The sequence below is a fragment of the Lactuca virosa genome, chromosome 9, assembly GCF_052849685.1.
Source record: "Lactuca virosa cultivar CGN04683 chromosome 9, Lactuca_virosa_CGN04683_v6, whole genome shotgun sequence".
In the NCBI taxonomy this organism is placed as follows: Eukaryota; Viridiplantae; Streptophyta; class Magnoliopsida; order Asterales; family Asteraceae; genus Lactuca; species Lactuca virosa.
In genome coordinates, this window is record NC_136434.1 from 232,886,821 (window position 1) to 232,910,253 (window position 23,433).

At 35.9% G+C, this 23,433-nt stretch overlaps 1 protein-coding gene across 1 annotated transcript; it reads right to left on the reverse strand.

Annotated features, from left to right (window-relative positions):
- Positions 1–577: 577 nt before the first annotated feature.
- LOC145136350 (pectin acetylesterase 10-like) lies at positions 578–6,760 on the reverse strand. The gene is made up of 12 exons (XM_079070480.1): positions 6,328–6,760; positions 4,996–5,078; positions 4,239–4,368; positions 4,059–4,132; positions 3,768–3,854; positions 3,566–3,690; positions 3,228–3,288; positions 3,094–3,147; positions 2,942–3,019; positions 2,038–2,143; positions 1,797–1,942; positions 578–889 (listed from the first exon to the last, which is right to left on the reverse strand). The coding sequence occupies exons 1-12, from the start codon at positions 6,539–6,541 to the stop codon at positions 782–784; spliced, it is 1,266 nt and encodes a 421-aa protein (XP_078926606.1). The 5' UTR covers positions 6,542–6,760; the 3' UTR covers positions 578–781.
- Positions 6,761–23,433: the final 16,673 nt, after the last annotated feature.

Consider the following 23,433-nt stretch of genomic DNA (forward strand, 5'->3'; position numbering starts at 1 on the left):
ACGGACAAAACTCCAAAATAAAAAAGTTTAGCGGCAAAAATCAAAAACTCCAAAACACTATTATTCATAACAACTTTCTAGTTAATCAATATGATAATTATTCATATTCAAGTTTTGAAAACCGAAATTAATTTGCATTCTTCTAACTAAATTGACTAAATCGATCCCAACCAACACCCAAGATTCCACTATAGTTACCAACTCTTTTGAACTTCATATACCCCATCGTTCATCTTCAAATCCACCTGAAATATTTGTTTACCAACCTCATTCTCATTCATGGCGACATGTTTTCATCCGCCACATTACCATATTTTCCAAACTCCCATTACAAGATTGTGGCGAAGTTTGTGATGTAAGTCATGCACACACGTAAACAATAAAGAAAGTAAGATTGATAATTATGGATTTTTTTGGAGATAAAACATTAAATATCAAGAAATCTCATGCAAATACAATGACATTATCAAGAAATCTGGTCAATCTTTTTATAACAGTTTCCCAAAGTCATTGAACAGAATGAAAACGAAAGACAATACCATATAAAGAGTACCATATATAAATAACAAGAAGTCAATAATCAATGATATGCTTTGCATAATGCATTACTCTCACAAAACAAATATTTGAATATATAATAACACCCCCCACTTCTTCTTTGCCAGAAAGTAGGGATTGTAGTTTATTCATGTCTCAGGTTGTTCTTCATCTTCATTCATAATTTCATACCATAAATCTTGAACAAATAACAAATAAAGACATGTCTTAGATTCTAGCATTATCATCTAAATAGAAGATTGTGACAACTTTTGTCACATGGATACGGGCAGTCTGTTTCCTTCACACTTGATCGATCAAAAAACCAGTCTCCCACAGCCAATGCTATCGCCTGCATGGCATTTCAAGATTAGCATCTTATCTATGTCTAAACTTTCAACTCATCATGCTTTAAAGATTCAAGTGTTTCAAATTATTTCTTATTAGGGCATTTTGTAATTTAAAGAAATGGGCAAAATACAGAAAAACACAACCGTTTATCTATCAGCATTCAGAAAAACCTTTACAGTTTGTTTATATCCAAAAAAACGCTTACATTTTCAGTTACCTTTCACATTAACCTAAGTATCCGTTTTTTTAAAGAAATTTTTTATTGTTTTGTGACATAACATTTATATATTTTTGTTTTTAGGTTAACATGGAAACAAAAAAAAAAAAGCGACATTGCCTATTTTTTTTCCATGTCAACCTAAAAACGAACAAGATAAATGTCATGTCACAAAACAACCCCTAATTTCTTTGGAAAAACATATATTTGGGTTAATCTGAAAGGTAACTGAAAATGTAAGGGTTTTTCTGCATATAAACAAAATATAAGGGTTTTTTTGAATGTTGATAGATAAATGGTTGTGTTATTTTGCATTTTGCCCTACTAACTATACAATGTGAAAACCATTTAAAAGATAGCATGTTGCCCATTGTGAAAATTCGGTAGATTTATCAAAGTTTAATGTGGATGTGTGATGTTGTAAAAAGAGCTGAAAGTACAATGGTATAATAAAATAATTAAAAACTACATTGCTCTTTCTTGCATTTATCTTTTTAGAGTAAATTGCAAAATTGGTCCCTGTGGTTTACCAAAAAGTGCAATTTGAGGACATGACAAAAGTGGTTGTAGTAATGTGTTCCAACATTAATCGGACTGAGAGACTCAAAAATTGTAATTTTTTTTTTCACTTAAAAGGATGGGACATGTAGATCACTCATCTATGTAAAATGACAAAAATAGCCCTATATACCTTGTTGTTAATAACAGGAGAATCATCTGCAAACCATGTATCTTGCCTTTCTGTCTGGCAATGAGCAAAACATGAATTTACAAACAATCCATTTTGTGTGGACTTTGAGAAGCCTTTAAGTGCATCCAACATCTGGTTTCTGAAATCTGGTCAAAGGGTAGAAGAGAGAATAGATACATTAGTCAACCAATTATATATTTAATGAAGCTCATGATATTTGTAAAAAAGGTTTGTATTGTACCTTGAAGGTAATTCATCTGAGATGGTGAACAGTTTCCAGGGTTCTTTTGACACGCCTTCCAAACACCACTTGGATCAGCTGATGGAGCTGATAAACTGGAGAGAACCTGAGAATAAAAATGGCTCATTCCATTTGAATTTAAAAAAAAAAAAAAGACTTTTGTTTTGCATGATGAAATGGAATAGACCATCTTTAAAATGTTTTTACTTCTTTTATATTAAATATTCATTTATCAGTGAGGGGTGTTCTTTTTTCTTCCATCTGGAATAAGATGAAAATAAAGCCATATAATCCATTTTATTTATGTGATTTTAGTGCTTATAAAAAAGGATTAATCTCATAAAAGACCTTATATTTTGTGTTTTTTCCGGATTAAACCTCAACTTTATTTTTTTCATGAAAAAGACTTTGCATTTTTTCAGTTTTTTCCGATCTGGCCCCTTTAGTCATTTTTCTCTAAAAAAATTGTAAAATGTGAGGGGTTTTTCAGGAAAAACTAGAAAAGTTGAGGGTTTATTTGAAAACATTTAGAAGGTTTAGGGTTTTTTTCAGAAAAAAAAAATAAAAAAGACAAAGTTGAGGTTTTTTTCAGAAAAAAAAGACAGTTGAGGGTTTTTTCAGAAAAAATGAAAAAATATATGGTCTTTTTCATGAAAAAAAAATAAAGATGAGGTTTAATCCGGAAAAAACACAAAATATAAGATCTTTTATAAGATTAAACCTATAAAAAAATTCATGTTTTTATTAAATTACAACAGTATTTTCTTTAAAAAAAATAATGATAATCTTATTTGGTTTAATCAAGTTTTTAATATGTGTAATCATTTATTATCTAACGTTCATTGGTTTTAATAATTAAAATAATCCCTAGACTAGATTTAAAAAAAATAATGATAATATTTACCTGCCAAGAATCATAGGCCGCATTGAGAATAAACATAGGTGTCTTGATATTCGGAACTACATGTTGAGGGAAGAAACACTGGAATCCAAAACCGAGTGTAAGAACAGAATGGAATCGCCGATTCCATCAAACACAGGAACTAGAATACTTACCGAAGTCGGATTGAGTTGGTTGAGGCAAGTTGGTGACAAGTTTTTAGCAACACCCTGTTGAAAGTTCATAAGCCATGTTTCATATATTTTAGTTTTAACAAAATGTAATATTTTTTTTAAGTGATTTAAATTACCTGTAAGGTAACAACACCTTCATACATGTTCCTTAGTGTATGTCCCCCCGATACATCAACCCTAATTTAAAAAAAAAAAAACAAATAAAAAATTATATAAAAAGAAAATCGTACACCAGTAAGGACACATGACATGACATGACAGAACAAGTGGCCATGTGCTACATCCGGTATCAATTGGACTTCTACTACAACTCAATTTAATGAAAGAAAAAAAAAAGCAATTTTTGTACAAAAGACATGAATGCCCTTTCTGTCATAGAAAAATAGCCCTAGAAAGTCTGTCCAGTCCAGTCTGGTCTGGTGTCACAAACGCAAGATAAAACTATAAATCTTACGCGTCCATGAACATCCCGGCATCAGCCAGACACTTGACTTTAGTGCTTCCAGAGAATAAAGAATGGAACTCGTCACAATGTAAAATAGATGCCAAACCACCAGCTGAGCACCCAGAGAGAAGCGCCTGAAATTCATATATATTATCGCGAAGAAATCTTTATTGTGAAAATAACTAAATAAATAATTGATAAAAAAAATTACTTGATCAGCATTCCTCATCCCCTTTGACATCAATTCTTCCATTGCTGCCAACCAAATTTTTTGTCCTCTAAATTGCAGATTATGAGCCTGTTACCAATATATAAACGTCATTAAGCAACTTGTAAAACAATAACAAGTGTCACATTATACGCTATGTATATTGTGACACGTTATGTGTCGGGCACAAAAGTGTCCGACACATTTTGGGTCTGATACAATATGTATCAGGCCCATCATCGCCGTTACACAACTCATTGTGCCTCACACTGTGTGAAGGACACGGATACCCACCTTGTCTTCTGAATCGCCGGCAAAAGAGGCACCATCACAATAACGGACCTTTACTCGATTCCAATTGAAAAAATCTGAAAAAGAAACGCAAAGTTGAATTAAGATGAATATATGGCAAAAAAAAAAAAAAGATAAATTCTCATTACAAGTTTCTAAATCGATGAAGCAATGAGAGGAAACCTGGATTTTCTTCAGCCTTATTGCTTAGAATTCCAGTGAAGGCCAATTGTTTTTCAAAAAGATTTGAGGATCCACGTCTTGTTGTTTTTCGGTAAACACACGATCTAATAGTGTTACACCATCCTCCACCCTGTAATATGATGCTTAATTAAATAAATTTAGGAATAAAAAAAATGAGATTTCATATTAAAGTATCAAGTATCACATCATGTTTCTTTCTTTTTTTCTACGACTAGTAATACGTTCTTTCTGCATTAAGTATAAAAAAAAACACCCACATATGGTTTATCATAATAAAGTCTATCCCGATTAATAACAACTTATTGACGTACTGACTTTTAAAAAATTCAATAATTCAATAAGCTAACACAAACACTTTTTAAAAATACAACTTATTATTAACTTAATGACTTTTCACCACCACAAAAGCTAATTCAAACACTTTTTAAAAAACTCATTTTCTCACCAACATAAGTCAATAAATCCTTTTACCTAAAAGTCATTTTAAAGTTCAAAATGAAATTCCAAACACCTAGTAAGCCTATTAAAGTAAAAAAAGAAAGAGTATCAATGATATTTTTTAGAAAACGTGATAGTAGTAATAATTATGACTTTATGAGTGGATATATGGATACTAAAGACAAGCACATGGAGGATAGGATGAATAATTAAAGGTATTTAAATCGTGGAAGAAAATAAATAACACGTAATTAAATATAAATTGATGGGTGTCATTATCCATTTAGCTGTCGCAAACCTCCAATTGAATGAGCCAACTGTTCGCTCCAGATTCAAATCCACGATGCAAATGATACCCAGGTAATGTTCCATCCAAACATACTGTAGAGAGCGAAACACAGGATAAGAATCTCTAAAAGTATCCCACTTACTAACTAATTACTAGATATATACATATGTAAAACAACAAGAATCTCATTCTCATGACCCATGGAATAAAATGACAACTAGTGATAAAGTATTGAACTTTATAGAAATAAAACGTTGTGGGGTTAGAAAAATAAAAAATACGTGCATAAAATTTAAAATCTTGAACTACTTGGATGAAATTCAATAATTAAAATTTATAAATTTTTTTTTTGTCGACAGAAGAGCATGATGATGAGAAGAAAAACCACAAGAATCTCATGGCGCATAAATGAGAAAAGTACTAAACTTTTTTGCAATAGCGCATTTTGTCGGTGGATAACTTAAAATATTTACTTCAAGTTTGAATCGTGAAACTTCTTAGATGAAATTCAATAATTAAAAGTGAATTTTTTTTTCTGGGTTTTTTGGAATTGAGGGGTGCAAACTGTAAAAAAGAGTACGATATTGAGAAAAAAAAAAAACAAGAATCATATGTCTCATGAATAGAAATCAAACCAAAAATGACAGGAAGTGATAAAGTACTAAACTTTACAGAAATAAAAACATTTTCGGGTGGAAAACTATAAATATTGACATCAAATCTGAATCTGGAAACTACTAGGATGTAACTCAATAAACAAGTGCAATATATTGAGAAGAAAAATCACAAAAATCTCATGACCAGAAATCAAGCGAAAATAATGATAAGTAATGATAAAGTATTAACCTTTATAGAAAAATTATGATTGATTTTTTTGTCTTATTTTTTGGGATGAAGGTACAAGTTGAAAAGATGACCGATATGTTGAAAAAGAAACATTTAATCACCAATTAATTAAATCTTATTGACAAAATCAAGCAAATTGTATGACACAAAAAGAAAATGTGTATCTAAAAACCAGTGAACTAATTGTAAAACTACTAATAATAGCAGCACAAAGAGCGGCGGAGTGAGGGCTGTTCTTGAATACAATCAAGAAAACATAAACCCCAAACACCCAAATCCGCAAATCAAGAAAACAAGAAAACATCAAATTTAATCAAATCTGCAAATCTAAGAATTGGTTTCACATGGGTTCATCAAATCTTGAAGATTCTCATAATAAACATCTCGCGAATTAAAACAAAAGAAAACCCACACAAAATGCACATCGAAATCTAGCGAAAACCCATTGATAATAAACAAAAGGAAAACTCAAAATGGATAGAAAGGGTTAATTACCGGCGCCTTTAGCAGCAGCTCCGGGAATAAGAGTGAGGCCGACAAGCAGCGGTTTAGGAGCGGCGGCGGCTGAAGAGGCTTCTAATAATGAAAGAGCTTCAGTCGTATTGAAATGGTATTCAGTTTCATCAAACACATATCCACACACCAAATTCCCAAAAACACCAAATCCAATCGATGATATCAAAACCCATTCGCATAATCGATTCGTCATTCTCAAATCTGTACTCTTCCCACAATATTTTATGATGTTTTATAGAATCGTGTGTAAATAAATATCCAAATGTACGAAATTTTGTTTCTAAATCTAGCTACTTTATAGAATCGAAGTGTATATTTAGTTTAAAACGTAAGCGTCAGTGGGAAAAAGAAAGAGAAAGAGAATGAGAGGCAATTTTATGTTTTTTGCCGGGGTAAAGCCAAGGATTCGATTCTTTTTCATCGCCTTTTAATGTTGTATTTACGTGAGCCACGCTTCGAATCTTTGTGAAAATCAATGTTAGTGAATTTTTACCCATACACTTTTGTTTTTTTAACTTTTTTCTCCTTCTAATTTGTATTTTTACATATATAATGCTCTAACTTATCTTATTTGCCAAAGAGACTTAAGTTACAAAACGTCAAATTAGGGTAACATTAAACATATTGATTATTGAGACATTATATTATATTAAATACTCAATTATAGAATTGGTCTTTATTTTTTTAAATAATCAATACTTTTCATTAATTTAATTATCATCGTACAACGAGTGAGATGGCAAACAGGCAACAAGCTGCGCCGCTAAGCCTTTTGTATGGTAAAGTTAATTTTTTTGAAGACTACATCCATAGATCTAGGAGATATAACATTGTTATACATGATCCGTTGTACTTTATTAAGAAGCTTCACCGCATCCGACGCGAGGAAACCAAACGTATCAAATGCAAATGGTATGAACTTGTGTTGATTTTCCATGCACGATTTCTCATGTTTGGTGACTTTGTCTGTAGCAGCTTTTAAAACAGCATGCCCCGCCGTGAAACCCCAACCCTCAAGCTCATAAGAATGGATACCCCTGTAAGGTCCAAACATGCGTGTTTCCCTTCGAACCATCCAAAAATCAAAACGTCAGTCGGTCTAAGGGTTGACCTTCCTTCTGTCGGGTCAGTCAAGAAATTCACAGGCGTCTCTTTCTTAGCGGAAACCCCGGCACGCTTAAATATATCAAACAAAATATCATTAACCATATCGTGCCTGTATTTGAACCCCGGGAGTTCTTTACAGTGAACCGCATGCTCTCCAAAAGAGTCCAAACATGCCTTGCGACACAATAGACATATCTCGTCAGCTGGGAATATTGGAATCATAAATCGATATTTGAGGATAGTGCGCTACTCCACATGAGACATATGTTGGCCAAACCCATCTATAGGGATAGCTAGAAGAAAATATTGAGCATGTGGTGCACGTAAGCATTGGAAAACCGCTTTCTGCCGAGCCGTCATGTCGAGATGCACTTCCATATCTTGGACAATTTTACGAAAAATGGCACTCGTCGGTGTCTTCTGGGATTTAGGGGGTGTCGTTAGTAGTAAAACTGCTTAGGTTAATATCCCGAAGCTTGTTACGAAGAGAAGCCAAGGCACAATCATAATCAGAATCTATACCATATATGCGCTATCCCGTAATATGTGGTTTTGCAATACCCAAGATTGGGTGGTTTTGCAATACCCAAGATTGGTGTAGCACCTGGTTCTTGGTACGTATTTCTTTCTAAGTATTCTGCATTTTTGGCCTTGGACTCGGCGAGTTGAGGGACCAACTCGCCGAGTAGAAGCGGGACGGGACGCGAGATTTAAGTGATGTACTCGGCGAGTCGGGTCCCGGACTCGGCGAGTAGATACTGTCTGGACAAAAACCCTAATCCAAGGGTTTGCACCCTGTTTAAACGACCTTATGCAGCCTCCATCGCCCCTTTATGCTCCCAAACACCTCTCATTGAAACCCTAGCCGTTATTGAAGCAATCTAAGGCATTTGGAGTGATTTTGGTGCTTTTGTGACCCAAGGAAGGAAGGAAAAGCTTGAAGGATCAAGAGGAGGCTAGAAGGATCCGATTTTGAGCATCATTTGCAGTCTACAGAAGGTATAAAGTCTATACGTTGTTTGTTCTTTTGATAGATCCCATTTTGTGGAGTTCTAGGGCTTTTCTAAGCCATTTTGGTCACCAACCATGATTGCAAGCATGGTTTGGGGTTGATGTTTCGGATCTAGGTCCTTAGAGGGGTTACAAGGCAGAAAGGAGTGGCTTTTGCACTCAAAGAAGGCCCCATGCATTGTGAGAGCTTGTTTTAGGACCTTTTGAGCTCAAAGTCCCATGCAAGAACGTAAAGGTTGTAACTTTACGTGCTAGATCGATTGTAGAAGCATAGATCTATCTTTTGATCAAGGGTTGTACATCAGAAATCGAAGATTTAGTGAGAGGATGTGACCAACTCGACGAGTCCATTCTTGGACTCGGCGAGTCCTGGGGTTCTGTCCCATATCAGTTGAGGGTCAAAAGGACCCAGTTGAGTGTGGAAAGGTTTTAGGGAGTCCCGGGAAGTGACCCAACGTTCTGGACTAAGCTATGGTTCTGGAATTCATGGGACTCGGCAAGTGCACGAACAGACTCGACGAGTCCAAGGCAATCTTCTTAAGGATGAAGATGAACTCGACGAGTTGTTCATCAACTCGGCGAGTCGAGGACAGAACTTGTTCATTAGATGAAGGTGAACTCGACGAGTTGTTCATCAACTCGGCGAGTCGGATGAGTTTTCATGTCGATGTTCAATTAGAAGGAAAACTCGTCGAGTCATCGCCTAACTCGACGAGTAGAGACGGGTATAAGGACAAAAGGAAGGATAGGGACTCGGCGAGTTGGCAAGCCAACTCGGCGAGTCAGGTCAACTGGAAGTTGACTTTGACTTTGACTTGGTCAGGGGTAAAATGGTCATTTTACCCTAAGGACAGTTAGCAGTGTATGACTAAGTGTTTTGTGGGAATTATAGCCGGAGGATTTCCGGAGCAGCAGCGGCAGCAGTCAGAGGATTCCCGCACAGATCAGCAGCTACTACGAGGTGAGTTACCTTCCGGTAACGGTGGGTCTACGGCCACAATACCGGCCCACCAGTAGGGATCGTATGATAGATGTTTGTCTTTGTGATATCCATCTGTGTTGCTACTACCTGATATGTTATATGCTAGCTTGATATGATATGTGATAATGATAGAGTTCGGTTGTTAGGACCGAAGGGTAGGTTAGGCACCCCAGATATGCCTAACGGTATGTTATGATATGTTTAGCTGCTAGCATGATATGTTACATGAGCTAGAGGTAGTAGGAGGGGGAATAGACCCCGAGATTCAGTTGTTAGGACCGAAGGGTAGGTCGGACACCCCAGATATGTCTGACAGTAGATTATGCTATGATATATGCGATAGTAGTAGTAGGGGTGAAATAGTCCCCGAGGTTCGGTTGTTAGGACCGAAGGGTATTCAGCACCCCAGAATGGCTCGACATGGGTAGGTCAGCACCCCAGAATGGCTTGACACGGGTAGGACGGCGCCCCAGAATGGCCGCATGGGTAGGTCCGCACCCCAGAATGGCCGTACGGGTAGGTCGACACCCCAGAATGACAGTACCGGGTAGGTCGGGCACCCTAGAAATGCCTGGCAGTATGTATGCTATATGATTGTATGGTATGTGGACGATGGGGGAACTCACTAAGCTTCGTGCTTACAATTTACAGTTTTGTTTCAGGTACCTCTTCAGCGAAGGGGAAGGAGCTGGCGCGGTAGCGGCACATCATACACACACGCATTGGTTTTCCGCATTATGAGATGTTCTGGGATTGTACTCTGACATTATTATTATTTTATGATTTGGTTTTCAGACACGAGATATATTTTTATGATATGATATGATCGGATGATGTTTTAATACAAATGTTTTACGAATCAATTAATCAAAAAGGAAATTTTCGGACGTAAAAATTGGGTCGTTACAATTGGGCCCTTGAGGCAACAAAAGCATATAAGGTAGCCTCTACTGTGGAGTATAATGTGACATCCCCAAATTCACGATCATTTTAAAAAAATTATTTATGCTTATTTGAAAATCAGAGTATTCATTTTTAAAGAATAATATTGCGGAATTTGTTCCCAGAAAACATGATAAATATATTATCAAAGCATTTCCGAAGAAATGTATTTTGTTTATATAAAAACATTGGAATGTCATCGTCAATACAGAAACATAAGCATAAACAGACCTTACATTCATTTACACTAGTGATTTACATCTCTTTTAATCTCTCAGTGTAATGTAGCTTCATATTGACACCTGTGATACAAATAACTGAGTGGTTCAGGTTGGAAAACCTGGTGAGTACATAGGGTTTTCAGCCCACAATAATAACGTTATTATGTTTCATCATCAACAATTAACCCAACTTCTCATCCCCGTTATCTTCTTTATTCTTAAGGATCTACCCTAAGAATCGTCTATTTATCATTCATTCATTCCTAAGGCTTATCCAAAGGAATAGGCACGAAGTCCATCGCTGTCAGGGTTCATCCAACAGGCACTAAGTCCGTAACGGCCGATGTTATCTGTTAGGCACTAAGTCCATAGTTGCCAATATCCATTCATAGGGCACTAAATCCATAGTTGCCAACGTTCATTTGTAAGGCACTAAGTCCATAGTTGTTGGGTTTATCTATTTGGCACTAAGTCCATAGCTGACGGGGTTTATCTATCAGGCACTAAGTCCATAGTTGCCAGGGTTTATCTATCAGGCACTAAGTCCATAGTTGCCAATGTTCATCTATATCATCTTTTATCTCTCATCATTCATCTCATCTCATCTTTAATTTACCCATCTTTACCCATCATAATTATAGGTATAAAATACGTATACAGTTTAAATCAAGTAAAACATGTATATTTTGTTCATCCGACATAGATATCAAAAAACACATATAATATACATACATAGCACGTAATTTATATTAAATATTTCATATATATGTGTAAGATGAAAGTAACTATCCACTCACTTGTTAAAGTGTTGATTCCAAACTCGGGCAGCACTTCGCTTTTAACAATTCTATTTTCCTTTGGCGAAACCTAATATCATTACCACTAGATTTTAGTCTAATATTCATCGCGACTAATTACGAGCGTTATTATTTTATAAGTGTTAAACAATACTTTTCAACCACTACGTACAGACAGGGGCCAGGCATGAAACACTGGAGGGCAGGACCATTTTGGCATTATAGCACTTCTGAAATCCAACAACCATATGCGGCCCTTTAAACCAGATTCCCCTGTACCGCGAGTAGTTAAAAGATATTATAATAACACTTTGTATATTATATTTTATAATATATTTATTGTTTATAATTTCATAATAACGATATTGAACTTAAACATAAGCTATACTTGAAGTAGGGTAAGCATAACTCACTTACCGGGAGGTTTGGCTAGGAACCGGGCTCTGCGAGGGCAGAACTTCCGAGCTGAAAGCTCTTCTTCTCAGAGCCTTCTAGCGCTCCAGGGCTTTCCTCTAGCAATTAGGCGTTACTAGGGCTTTAGGAGAGGTTTAGAGAGAAGTTAGAGAGAGAGAGAGAGAGAAGGATTAAGGTGTGAGGAAAATGGGGTGCTCTCGCATGGTATTTATAGGCTGAAAATGGCCCAACTCGGCGGGTTTGAGCCCCTAACTCGTCGAGTTGGTGTGCCACATGTCACCATCTGGTGGCAAGGCGTGGGGAGAAAGCAATGGTCCAGATTAAGCCACGTCACCCCTTTCGCAGCAGCACCCTTCCGACTTCTAAATTTCGTAACTTTCGCATACGAGCTCCGTTTTCGACGTTAATTATATCCACGAGTAGGTATTGACAAGATCTACAACTCACCTTTTGACTCCATCGGCTAATTCTCGACCGATTTTAAATTTAACAGTATGAAAAGACTACACTATTTAACGACCGTGTAAAATTCATAACCTCTACATACGAACTGCATTTTCGACTATCTTTTTATCGTTGAGCTCCTATTAATGAGATCTTCAATTATCATTTAGGTTGTGTCAGCTAAAAATCGATTGATCTAAAATTCGAATTCCGGGTTGTGCACTGCTATGTTAAATCTTAGAAAAATCATAACTTTCTCATACAAAGTCAGATTTGGACGTTCTTTTTATGCACGTTCTCGGTTTAACATATACTATGACTTTTGTTTAAATTGATAAGGCTAAAAAGTAATTTATCAAAAATTCACTTTTTACATTACGCGGTGTCGTGTCGATTTCGCCGTAAAACTTTGACGGGACATAACTTCTTCGTTTTAAGTTGGATTTCAGCGTTCTTTATATGTACAGAACCCTTGTGACATATACTATAACTTAGTTAAGATTATATATTCTAAATAATCTTCTACCAAAAAGTCATTTTTTGACGCTTATCGTCTCTAAATTAACCAGCTCGAATCTGCAGGCGTTACATATAAACCCAGACCACCAAACCTAATTGATAAGGAAGCAATTTGCCAATGTATGTCGCCAAAGAAAGGGCCATCACAAACCACAATGTCCTCAATTGCCCCGCGCAACCCATTGTCAAAGAATAATGTTGTCTCATGCATGTGAATGGGTTAGCACGTCCTCAAACCAAAGAAAAGCTTAGCAATACCCATACAAGACCGAAGCAGAAGGACCTCACTCTAGGGGTCAGACAATTATGGAAGAAAGCGTATCAAATTCATAGCATTTTCGGCTCTCTTTATGGCTAAGCTACTAATGAAACTAGCATTTCTACTAACAACTCCCCCAAGAAGTTTCACCCCCAAAGGCGGCCACCCGATACCAACCGGGAATAGCCCCTCACGTAGCTTCCAACCATCACACGAGGGCCAAAAGAGCTCAGTTTTCTTGAAATTCAGCTGCAGGCCCAATTTTGGGCCAATAACCATAATGATGTCCAACGCTTTGGTCACCTCCTCTGAATCTCCAATAAGTGTACCATCATCAAGGTATCATGCATGGGGAAGAAGCTTGTAATTGTCTCTAATTGTGGTTACCTTCTCCTCCGAATCTCCAATTGTGGTCACTTATAATGAGTTGTTTTACTGTTTATAAGTATGGTTTTTCTAACAAGTGTCAAAGTTTATAATATATTCATAATCATGCATTTTAAAATATAAGTGTCGCCACCTAGGGTTTAAGCATATAACTTCCATTCATTGACTCTGATACAATGTGGAAAAAAAACATCGTCATCACCGATGCCACAGTTGTTCTTATTCTACAACCAAACAGTCAAAGGAGAAATGAAAGAAAAACAGGAGATGGCAGCGATGAACAAGGAATGGGTAATCGTCATTGCCTCTTTTTATCCACCAGTCAACGAAGAAACAGGAGATGTTGGTGGTGAGCTACGATGGTGATGGGGAGCCATAGTGGTAGTGGCGATGTTAGTGTTGATCAGTGATGATGTCATTTACAGATGGTGGTTGTTGTGGATCGATGGAGAGGAATAAGGGGTGAGAAAAAAAGAGACTAAGTTGAGTAAAGGGAAGCGTTAGACAGGTTAGGTGTAGATATTTATTTTCATTTTTTTCAATCTAAAAATGATGAGTAAACAAAATAAAATTGAAAAAAAATTAATGGCAAAATAGTTATTTTATGTATCTAGTGACTGATAGAGTGAAAAAAACAATTATAATAAAGAACTCGTTTTTTGACTTAACACTAGAGACAGAATCCTGTAATTTATTTTTTTCTTCTATCATTTTTTTATCCCTTGCATCGTTAACTTTTTATGTTTACTATTTTGGACCAAAGCTGTCCATGTTTTACCACTTGCCTCATCTTGTGTTAACTGTTGTAAATCAGAACCAATAGACACACAAGGAAACTGACAAATAATATTGAGAATTATATGTCGATTAGCTGTGAATAATAAATCCAATTATTATTAATATGATTACCAAGTTTCGTCCAGAAACCAGATCTATCATTCTTGATTAGATCTGATTATAAGAAAGAAGTAGAAGCAGTATGTCCTGTTATTCAAGACAATAAAGTAAAACCGACCTATTAATGGATGATCCTGAATGTGTAATAATTGAACAGATCGAACTCTTGTCCTTAAAGGTTTTTACTTCGCTTCTATCGATTGTACGCAACAGAGTAAATCCCCAGGATTTAATGCCAATATACCGAGTTTTCAACAGGAATGGAAAATGATAAACGCAAAGCGTATACTAAGAAACTAGAAAGAAATCGCCAAGAGAGCTCTGATTTTCGTGTGTGTCAAATACGGCTCATAGGGAGTTATAATTATAGGTGTCAAAACACTTGAAGGCATTAAAGGGGCCCCTCATGGGCCGGCCCCGTAGAAACCCTAAGGCGATGACTTGCTCTCCATGAAAGCTATTTTCTAACCCTTCTAGAATATTATGTTTCCTTATCCATGAAGTCAATTTTGGTCAACCATTTGACCGGATTGATCAAACCGACTTGACCCAAACTCGCCAAAAATAAAATAAAATAACATGGAAGACACCTTCCATCTTGTATTAACTGTTGTAAATCATAACCAATAGACACACAAGGAAATCGATAGATAATATTGAGAATTATATTTCGATTAGTTGTGAATAATAAATCCAATTATTATTAATATGATTACCAAGTTTTGTCCAGAAACCAGGTTTATCCTTCTCGATTAGATCTGATTATAAGAAAGGAGTAGAAGCAGCCTGTCCTATTATTAGACGAAAATAAATGCAAGACAATAAAGTACAACCGACCTGTTAATGGATGATCCTGAACGTGCAATAACTGAACAGATTGAACTGTTGTCCTTAAAGGTTTTTACTTCGCTTCTATCGGTTGTAAGCAATAGAGTAAAACCCCAGGATTTAATGTCGATATACCGAGTTTCCAACAACAATGGAAAATGATAAACGCAAAGCATATACTGAGAAACTAGGAAGAAATCGCCAAGAGAGCTCTGATTTTTGTGTGTGTCAAATACGACTCATATGGAGCTATATTTATAGGTGTCAAAACCCTAGAAGGCATTAAAGGGGCCTCTAGAAACCCTAGGGTGAGGACTTGCTCTCAATGAAATCTGTTTTCTAAGCCTTCTAGAATATTATATTGCCTTATCCACGAAGTCAAAATTGGTCAACCGTTTAACCGGATCGGTCAAACCGACTACCCGAATCGAAACTGAATCCCAGACAGGGCCGACCCGAATTAGGACCAAATAAGTTATTTGGGTCGGTTATCGGGTATCTATTTTTGCCCAATCCGGGTTTCGGGTTATTCGGTCCGGGTTACCCGAATAAAGGTTTAATCGGGCCAAAAAGACTGACCCGGAAAATGAATAGTCACTTGATTAGATGAGCATATCCAGCTATCCATCATGCGTATTGTCGTATGCGGTAATCCTGTATCCATCGATTCATTGATTCATCGTGAGATTAAACGAAGTTTTAAAAAAACCCACTGATCGATTATCGATCTCGCCCTACTCGATCAACGTTTCGTACTCTGATCGATTAATTGATTCATTGATTCATCAACTCCATTGATTCATCGGCTTTGCAACACAAAAAAAAATCTCCTCTACTCGTTCATTCCTACTGTCATCGAACACCAAAAAAACATTCAAGTCAAGTCATTCAAGAAATCGAACTACACTCTACTATCAAGAAATCGAACTCCATTCTTTATCTCCAAGGAATCATTCTAAGTCATGGAAAACTGGGTTCCAAGTCAAGAAACTCAAGTAAGCATCGTATCTTAATCTACTACCGAATGTTATTTATGTTGATGTATGAAATTTCATTGTTATGATATCATATTAAATACAATATGCTATGTTAAAATTGTTGATCTATTTCAATGTATTATCTGATTGCAAATCACTGTCTTATTGTAATTTAGATTAATGAATGTATTTCAATGTTAAAGAACATATATTGCTATTTTATTATATTAAAATCATTTTGTTATTGTGTTTTAGATTGATGATGAAGATGTTTTGGTTGATAACACCCAAATTGACATCAAAGACAGAAAAGGTCAAACAACAAACAAGAAGAAAAAAATGCCAAAAGAGCGGCTGGGCCGATTATGATGAACTTGAGGTTGACAACGTTCTACAAAGCAAATGCAAATGGTGTGACACGTTGCTCAAAACCAAGTCCGACGAAAACGGTACATCTAGTATGATCAGACATTCAAAAAGATGTAAAAAGAACCCAAAAAATTTATAAGAAAATTCAAAAAAGCAAACCACTTTAAATTTCAAAGGGGGGGGGGAGAATAGTATTGGCTTTCAACTTGGATCGAATTAATGTAAACAGACAACTTTGGGCTTAAAATACTAATAAATAGTAACCGATCGGACTTTTGTGCTGAATCAAAAGTAATTGAATTATAGTGAAATTGGGCTAGATTTTGGGCTCGATTAATTGAAAATATTTAATTGGATCAACAAATTTGACATGAAAAGAAAATAGATCCAATGGAGAGACTCGCCAAATATTTTGCGTCTTTTAGTCGATTACACGAACATGCTGTAATCTAGGATCGTTGATCTTGAAAAAGTTGATTAAACCTTCAAGATTAAGCTTTGATACCACATGTAGGATCCCATGGAGATGACAAATACGGAATTAAGAACATGCATATTCGAAAAGACCCAGTTTAATGTTTAAGCACAAGATGTATAGATAATGGATTAGTATAAAAATGTAGAAGCACGTGCTTGCTTAACTACAATACTCTCTCTGTCTCTCTCTCTCTAGACTAAACTACTCATCTATACAATGGGAGCTCTCTCAGCCTATACAAGTATATACATGCATGCTCAACTGATAAGGCCTTCACAGAGAAGCGCCTTCCACCTTCTCTAAGACCTTCATAGAGAAGCACCTGCCACCTTCACAGGAAAGCTTTCCATATTAAATAGGGAAGGATCCTTCCAAGTCACCATTCAATGAAGAGCTTTGCACCCCAACACTTCCATTCACGGATTACCTAGAAATCTTTTGTGACTTCCATAGTATTATTTAATCAAGCCAAAAGACTCTAAATCACAATATAACAATAATCATATTCTCCAAGATATTTAACTATACTTAGAATAAAGTTAAATATGAAAATGATAGTATTCGCACAACTCATACAAAGTAAATTTAGTTAGACCCATTACAAAAGTCTTCCTTTAAGCTAAGTAGGAATGGTCACACTTCACCTGTAGGGCTTTGTTATTCTAGAAATGGGATGTAATTTTAATTTAGTATTTGGATATTGGAACATTGTGACAACAACTATTATATTGTTGTGATATATTAGGATATGATCATCACATCAATACTTGTTGTGTTCTATATTAACATGTTTAATCCATGAATAATCTTATTATTCTAAAAGTTCTTAGTCGGTTATAATTGTGGGAGAAAGTATGAAGTAAGAATAATATAATTCGAATGGTTAACTCTTACCAGATGAAAGTAGGCAAGTGGTTATAACCAAGATTCATATGTACTTTTTATAGAAATAGTATTGAACAATGTAATGTTCATAGATTCGGGGTAGACATTTAAGATATAATAAGTAATAATTATTCGTCGTGTGAACGATAAATATATGATTTAGATAGAAGATAATTTAGGATAAATAATCTTAACCAAAGTTATAGTCGGTGTGACAAGGATTCCGTAAATATAAGGATCACTTAAATACGTCTTCATACAAAGAAGTTATGTTTCTTCAAAGTTTTTCGATTAAACTGACACGGCTATACACGTCGTACATAGTGAATCGGATATTGGTTGATTATTAGCTTAAGTAATATGAAAAATCTAACTTCATATGAAGAAGTTATGGTTTTTCAAAGTTTCAACGTAGCAGTGTGTGACACTGAAACCGAAATTCAAATTAGTTTATTGTTAGGAAAAACAATCTAAACGAGAGTCGAAGATGTCTTTGATATGATTATGTCAATATAAAGACAGTCGAGAACGGATATCATATGGAAAAGTTATGATTTTTATAAGGACATTAACAGTCTAAGCCTATTAAAAATATAACTTTAAAATTAATTGAGAATTAGCCAATTGACTCTAAACGAAACTTTCAGATCTCGTCAATAGCTGCGCATGGATATAAGGAATGTTAAAAAAGGATGTTCGTATGAAGAAGATACAAAATTTTGAAGATTTCCTATAGATGTCACACGCGCATAGGCGTGGCGTGCGCTAATATAAGGCAACCACATCAAACCAACGAATTCTTGCCATGTGTTGCGACGAGGGTGGCGGACCAGAGCCAAGGCATGACACACTCCTGGTCTGGGCGTAATGTTCCTCCAAGAAATCCGCTCTATAAATAGGAGGAAACCCTCAATTCGTTCCCACATCCCAGAGCACTTCCTCTGAAAATCTAACTCTACAACAAATATTTTTCTATATTTTAGAAGTTTTGTAAAGCCATGGTTTCTCAAAGATCCTGACAGTTAGAAGTGATTGATTCGGAGTTCTACCCGCACAACTTCCTGGGTTTCCCTAAAATTTATGTAAGTTAAGCTACACATATTTTATTTCAAGTGTATCTTATATTTATATTCATAGTCATTATTATGAACCTATAAATAGTGTTTATCAGTGGTTCGAAGTCATTATACTGATTGATCTACTTACAGGAATGATGTCTAAGCTAGATTTAGTGAGGTGTTTAAACTGGGATTTCTAAACAGTATACTCTGTATACGAGACAGACCTGCCTCCGATAAGATATTACCTGGATATTCCTTACTTGATAGATGTTGATGTAGACATTGGGATTAGTGAGGAATCTAGACTATCGTTAGTCACCATCAACATTAGACTAAGACTCAGTATTAATCATACTTAGGTCACGTCAAAGGAAAATGTAAGGTATCTGTCAAAAAATTTATATGTGAGCTATATGCTTATTGCCTGGAATATGTGTTAGAAATGTATATGATATGTGAACCAGATAGGGTTTTATATGTTTTAAGATAGGGTTCTATATGTTTTAAGATATATATATATATATATATATATATATATATATATATATATATATATGTGTGTGTGTGTGTATGTGTGTGTGTGTATGTTTGTGTATTATTACGTGATAATAATAATAAAAGAAGTATTATTATAGAAAAAGAATAAAAGTACACAAAATTAGGATATTGCCTACACGAAGTTGGTATTTGAAGCCTATTAGTTTTGCCCGTTAATGAGATAAGACTTATTATAGATGCCTATTTCAATTAAGTTTGATATTAGGTAGTCTCATTCAGAAAATGTGTGCAAGTTAGGAGCAAAGAGTAGAGATCTGTTCCACGACACTTTCAGGTGTCGATGGTACGAAATACATACCGGAGTACACTATAGTGTTCTTTCTTGGATGACTAGTAATAGTGGATGTAGATCAGGCAACTGTAATGGTATGCCGGGTCATCTACCAGAGTAATATGACAACACTTGATCATTTTAGATGGTCTTGTGAATTACATTGCTAGTGTGGATTCCTAACCCACCGACGTAGATGAAATGGGATACCATATTAATAAAATACCTTGATGGCTCGAGTGCCTTTATGACTTACACCGACCAAGGAAGCCCATTGTCGGTAGTTAAATGCTTGATTTGTAACGGTTTATATTTCTGATAATTGTTGACTAGGATCTTTAAGTACCAGTTGGGATGGGTATGATTGTTTATAGGTATATAAGTTTGAGATACATTGTTTGGTAATAGCTGGTTTTGGAGGATTAAGATATATATATATATATATATATATATATATATATATATATATATATATATATATAAAATAACATTGTGGTATTGAAATCCCTATGTGTCCCATAAGGTTTCCCAACCTGACATACTCAGTTTTTATGCATCATAGGGATCAAGACTTAAGCTACTAAAACATGATTATGATGCTAAGTGATTAAGAGACAGCTTGTAATAGTGTTCATGACCGTTAGGTTGTTACGCTATAACTTATGTATCTATATTGATTATGAAATCCTTATGATTTTATTTTAGACAATATTTGTTCTCAAAAATCTTTTATAAACTAGGATTTTCTACAAATGAAGTATCATGATGTAACGCCCGTAGATCCGGGCTAGTCAATTTAGAGATAATAGGGGTCGAAAACGACTTTTCGACAAAAGTTTATTTATAATAAATAATCTTAACCGAGTTGTAGAATATGTCTCAAGGGTTCCGTACATATAAAGAACGCCGAAATCCAAGTTATAACAAAGAAGTTATGGCCCGTCGAAGTTTTTCGGCAAAACCGGCACGACACCGGGAGACGTAAATAGTGAATTTACGATAGAGGACTTTTTAGCCTTAGTGATCTAAACAAAATTTGTAGTATACATTAAACCGAGAACATACAAAAAAAAGAACGCCCAAATCTGATTTCGTATGAGGAAGTTATGAATTTTCTAAGATTTGGCATAGCAGTGCACGGCCCGAAACTCGAATTTTAGTTCGAGCGGTTTTTGGCCTACGCAACTTAAATGAGAATTGAAGATCTCATTAATAGGAACTCAACGGTAAAAAGACAGACGAAACAGAGTCCGTATGTAGAAGTTGTGAATTTTACGCAGACATTTAACAGTATAATCTTCTCCTACTGTTAAATTTAAGATCGGTAGAGAATTAGCCGACGGAGTCTAAATGAAAGTTGTAGATCTTGTTTTTACCTACGCGTGGATATAAAGAACGTCAAAAACGAAGCTCGTATGCGAAAGTTACAGGGTTTAGAAGTTGGCAGGGTGTTGTGCGAAATCGGGTGACGTGGCTGAATATGGGCCAAGGCTTTCTCCCCAAGGCAAGCCACCAGGTGGTGACACCTGGCCATGGACTCGATGAGTAGGACCTCCTACTCGACGAGTAGATCAGGATTCCAACCTATAAATAGAGGTGTCGGGTTCCCTCATTCTTCACACCATTCCAACTTCTTCTCCATCTCTCTAAACTCTCTCTCTAGCCCCTAAACCCCCCCCCCCCTAAGCCTAGGTAAACCCCTAGCACCCGAAGGAAGCCCCGAGGCTCCCGAAGTCCCGAGAAAAGAGCCTTTCGGCTTGGGAACGCTGCTCCAGCGAAGCCCGGTTTTCGAGAAAACCCGCTGTAAGTGAGCTATGTCTAACCTATCTTTAGTATAGTTTATGTTTCAACATAGTAATGTTATTAGGATCTTATAATGGGTATTTGGGCTATTATTATGACTTATATAAGTGTCTTTATAATATCTTTTTAACTACTCGCGGTACGGGGAATCTGGTTTAAAGGGCCGCATAGGGTTGTTGGATTTCAGAAGTGTTATATGCCAAAATAGTCCTGTCCTCCGGTGATTTATGTCTGGCCCCTGTCTGTACATAGTGGGTGAAAAGTATTGTCTAACGCTTATGTAATAGTAATAATAGATAAACTATTAATTAGTCGCGGTTAACGTTAGACTAAACCCTAATGATATTGATACTAGGTTTTTGTCCGAGGGAAATTGTTTTGAGATAACGAAGTGCTGTCCGAGTATCGAGTCACCACCTTAACAAGTGAGTGCATAGTTACTTTCATCTTACACATAGATATGAAGTATTTTAATATAAATTACGTGTTATGTGTGCATATTGTCTGAATACTTGCTGTCTATGCTGAATGAAAGATTTTTATACATGTTTTGAATGATTTAAACTGTACATGTATTTTATATCTACAAAATGTGTTGGGTAAAACATTGGTAGATGAAATAGTTTCTGTGTGACAAAAACAAAATGATGAGAGGTGATATAGACCATGAGATAAAGGTGAGAGGTGAACCATGAGAGAAGCCTTTTACCCAAGTGTTGGCCCCGTCATCTAGCAGAGTATGGATGACAACCACAGACTATTCTAGACAGTCCAGTGGAACACTAGCAACCTCGCAACCTGTAGGTGTTATTTGAACTGTGTATTCACCAGCTGTACTCTAAAAACCCATTGACATGTATTGCAAGTGGATTCTCGGAAACGATACTATCAAATAAACGAGATAAAAACCCATTGACATGTATTGCGAGTGGATTCTCGGAAACGATACTGTCAATAAACGAGATAACCCTGGCAGATGCGCCTAAAGGACTCTACCGGCAGAAGCGCCTATAGAGAACCTCATAACCCCGGCAGATGCGCCTAAGGGACAATACCGACAGATGCGCCTCATAAGGAATGTCACAATTCTAATAGCTACGCCTAAGTGATAATATTAGTAGCTGTGTTTGACAGATGTGTCATTAGCAACGATGGATTTTGTGCCTATTCCTTAGGGTAATCCTTAGGAATGAATGAACGAGAAATAGGTGATTCTTAGGGTAGATCCTTAATAGTAAATAAGATAATGGGGATGGGTAATTGGGTTGATTGATTGTTTGATTATTAAAACATAATAATTATATTATTGTGGGTTGAAAACCCTATGTACTCACCAGGTTTCCCAACCTGACCCACTCAGTTTATTTATATCACAGGTGTTGATATGAAGTCACATTACACTGAGAGATTAAGGAGATATAAATCACTAGTGATAATGAATGTAAGTTCTGTTTATGCTTATGTTTCTGTATTGACGATGACATCCCAAATGTTTTAAAAGGAATAAAAATAATTTTCTTCGGAAATGCCTTGATAACGTATTTATCATGTTTTACTGGGAACAAATTCTGCAACATTTTTATTAAAAGAGGTACTCTGATTTTTATAAAGCATAAACAAAATCGGTCTTTTCTGGCCATTAATATGGGGATGTCACACATGATTTTTAAAGCATAAAAAAAATTGGTTCAGAAAATATCACAGTTGGTATCAGAGGTATAAAATCCCCAATTCTATCCAAGATAGTGTTTACGCTATCTGAACTCTCTCTCGAGAAACTTCATCTTCTACATCTTCTTGCTAAAACTCTTTTTTGCAAGTTCTCAAAACCTATTTTTCGCAACAATGGTGAAGTCTGGTATTTCAAAGAAGCAA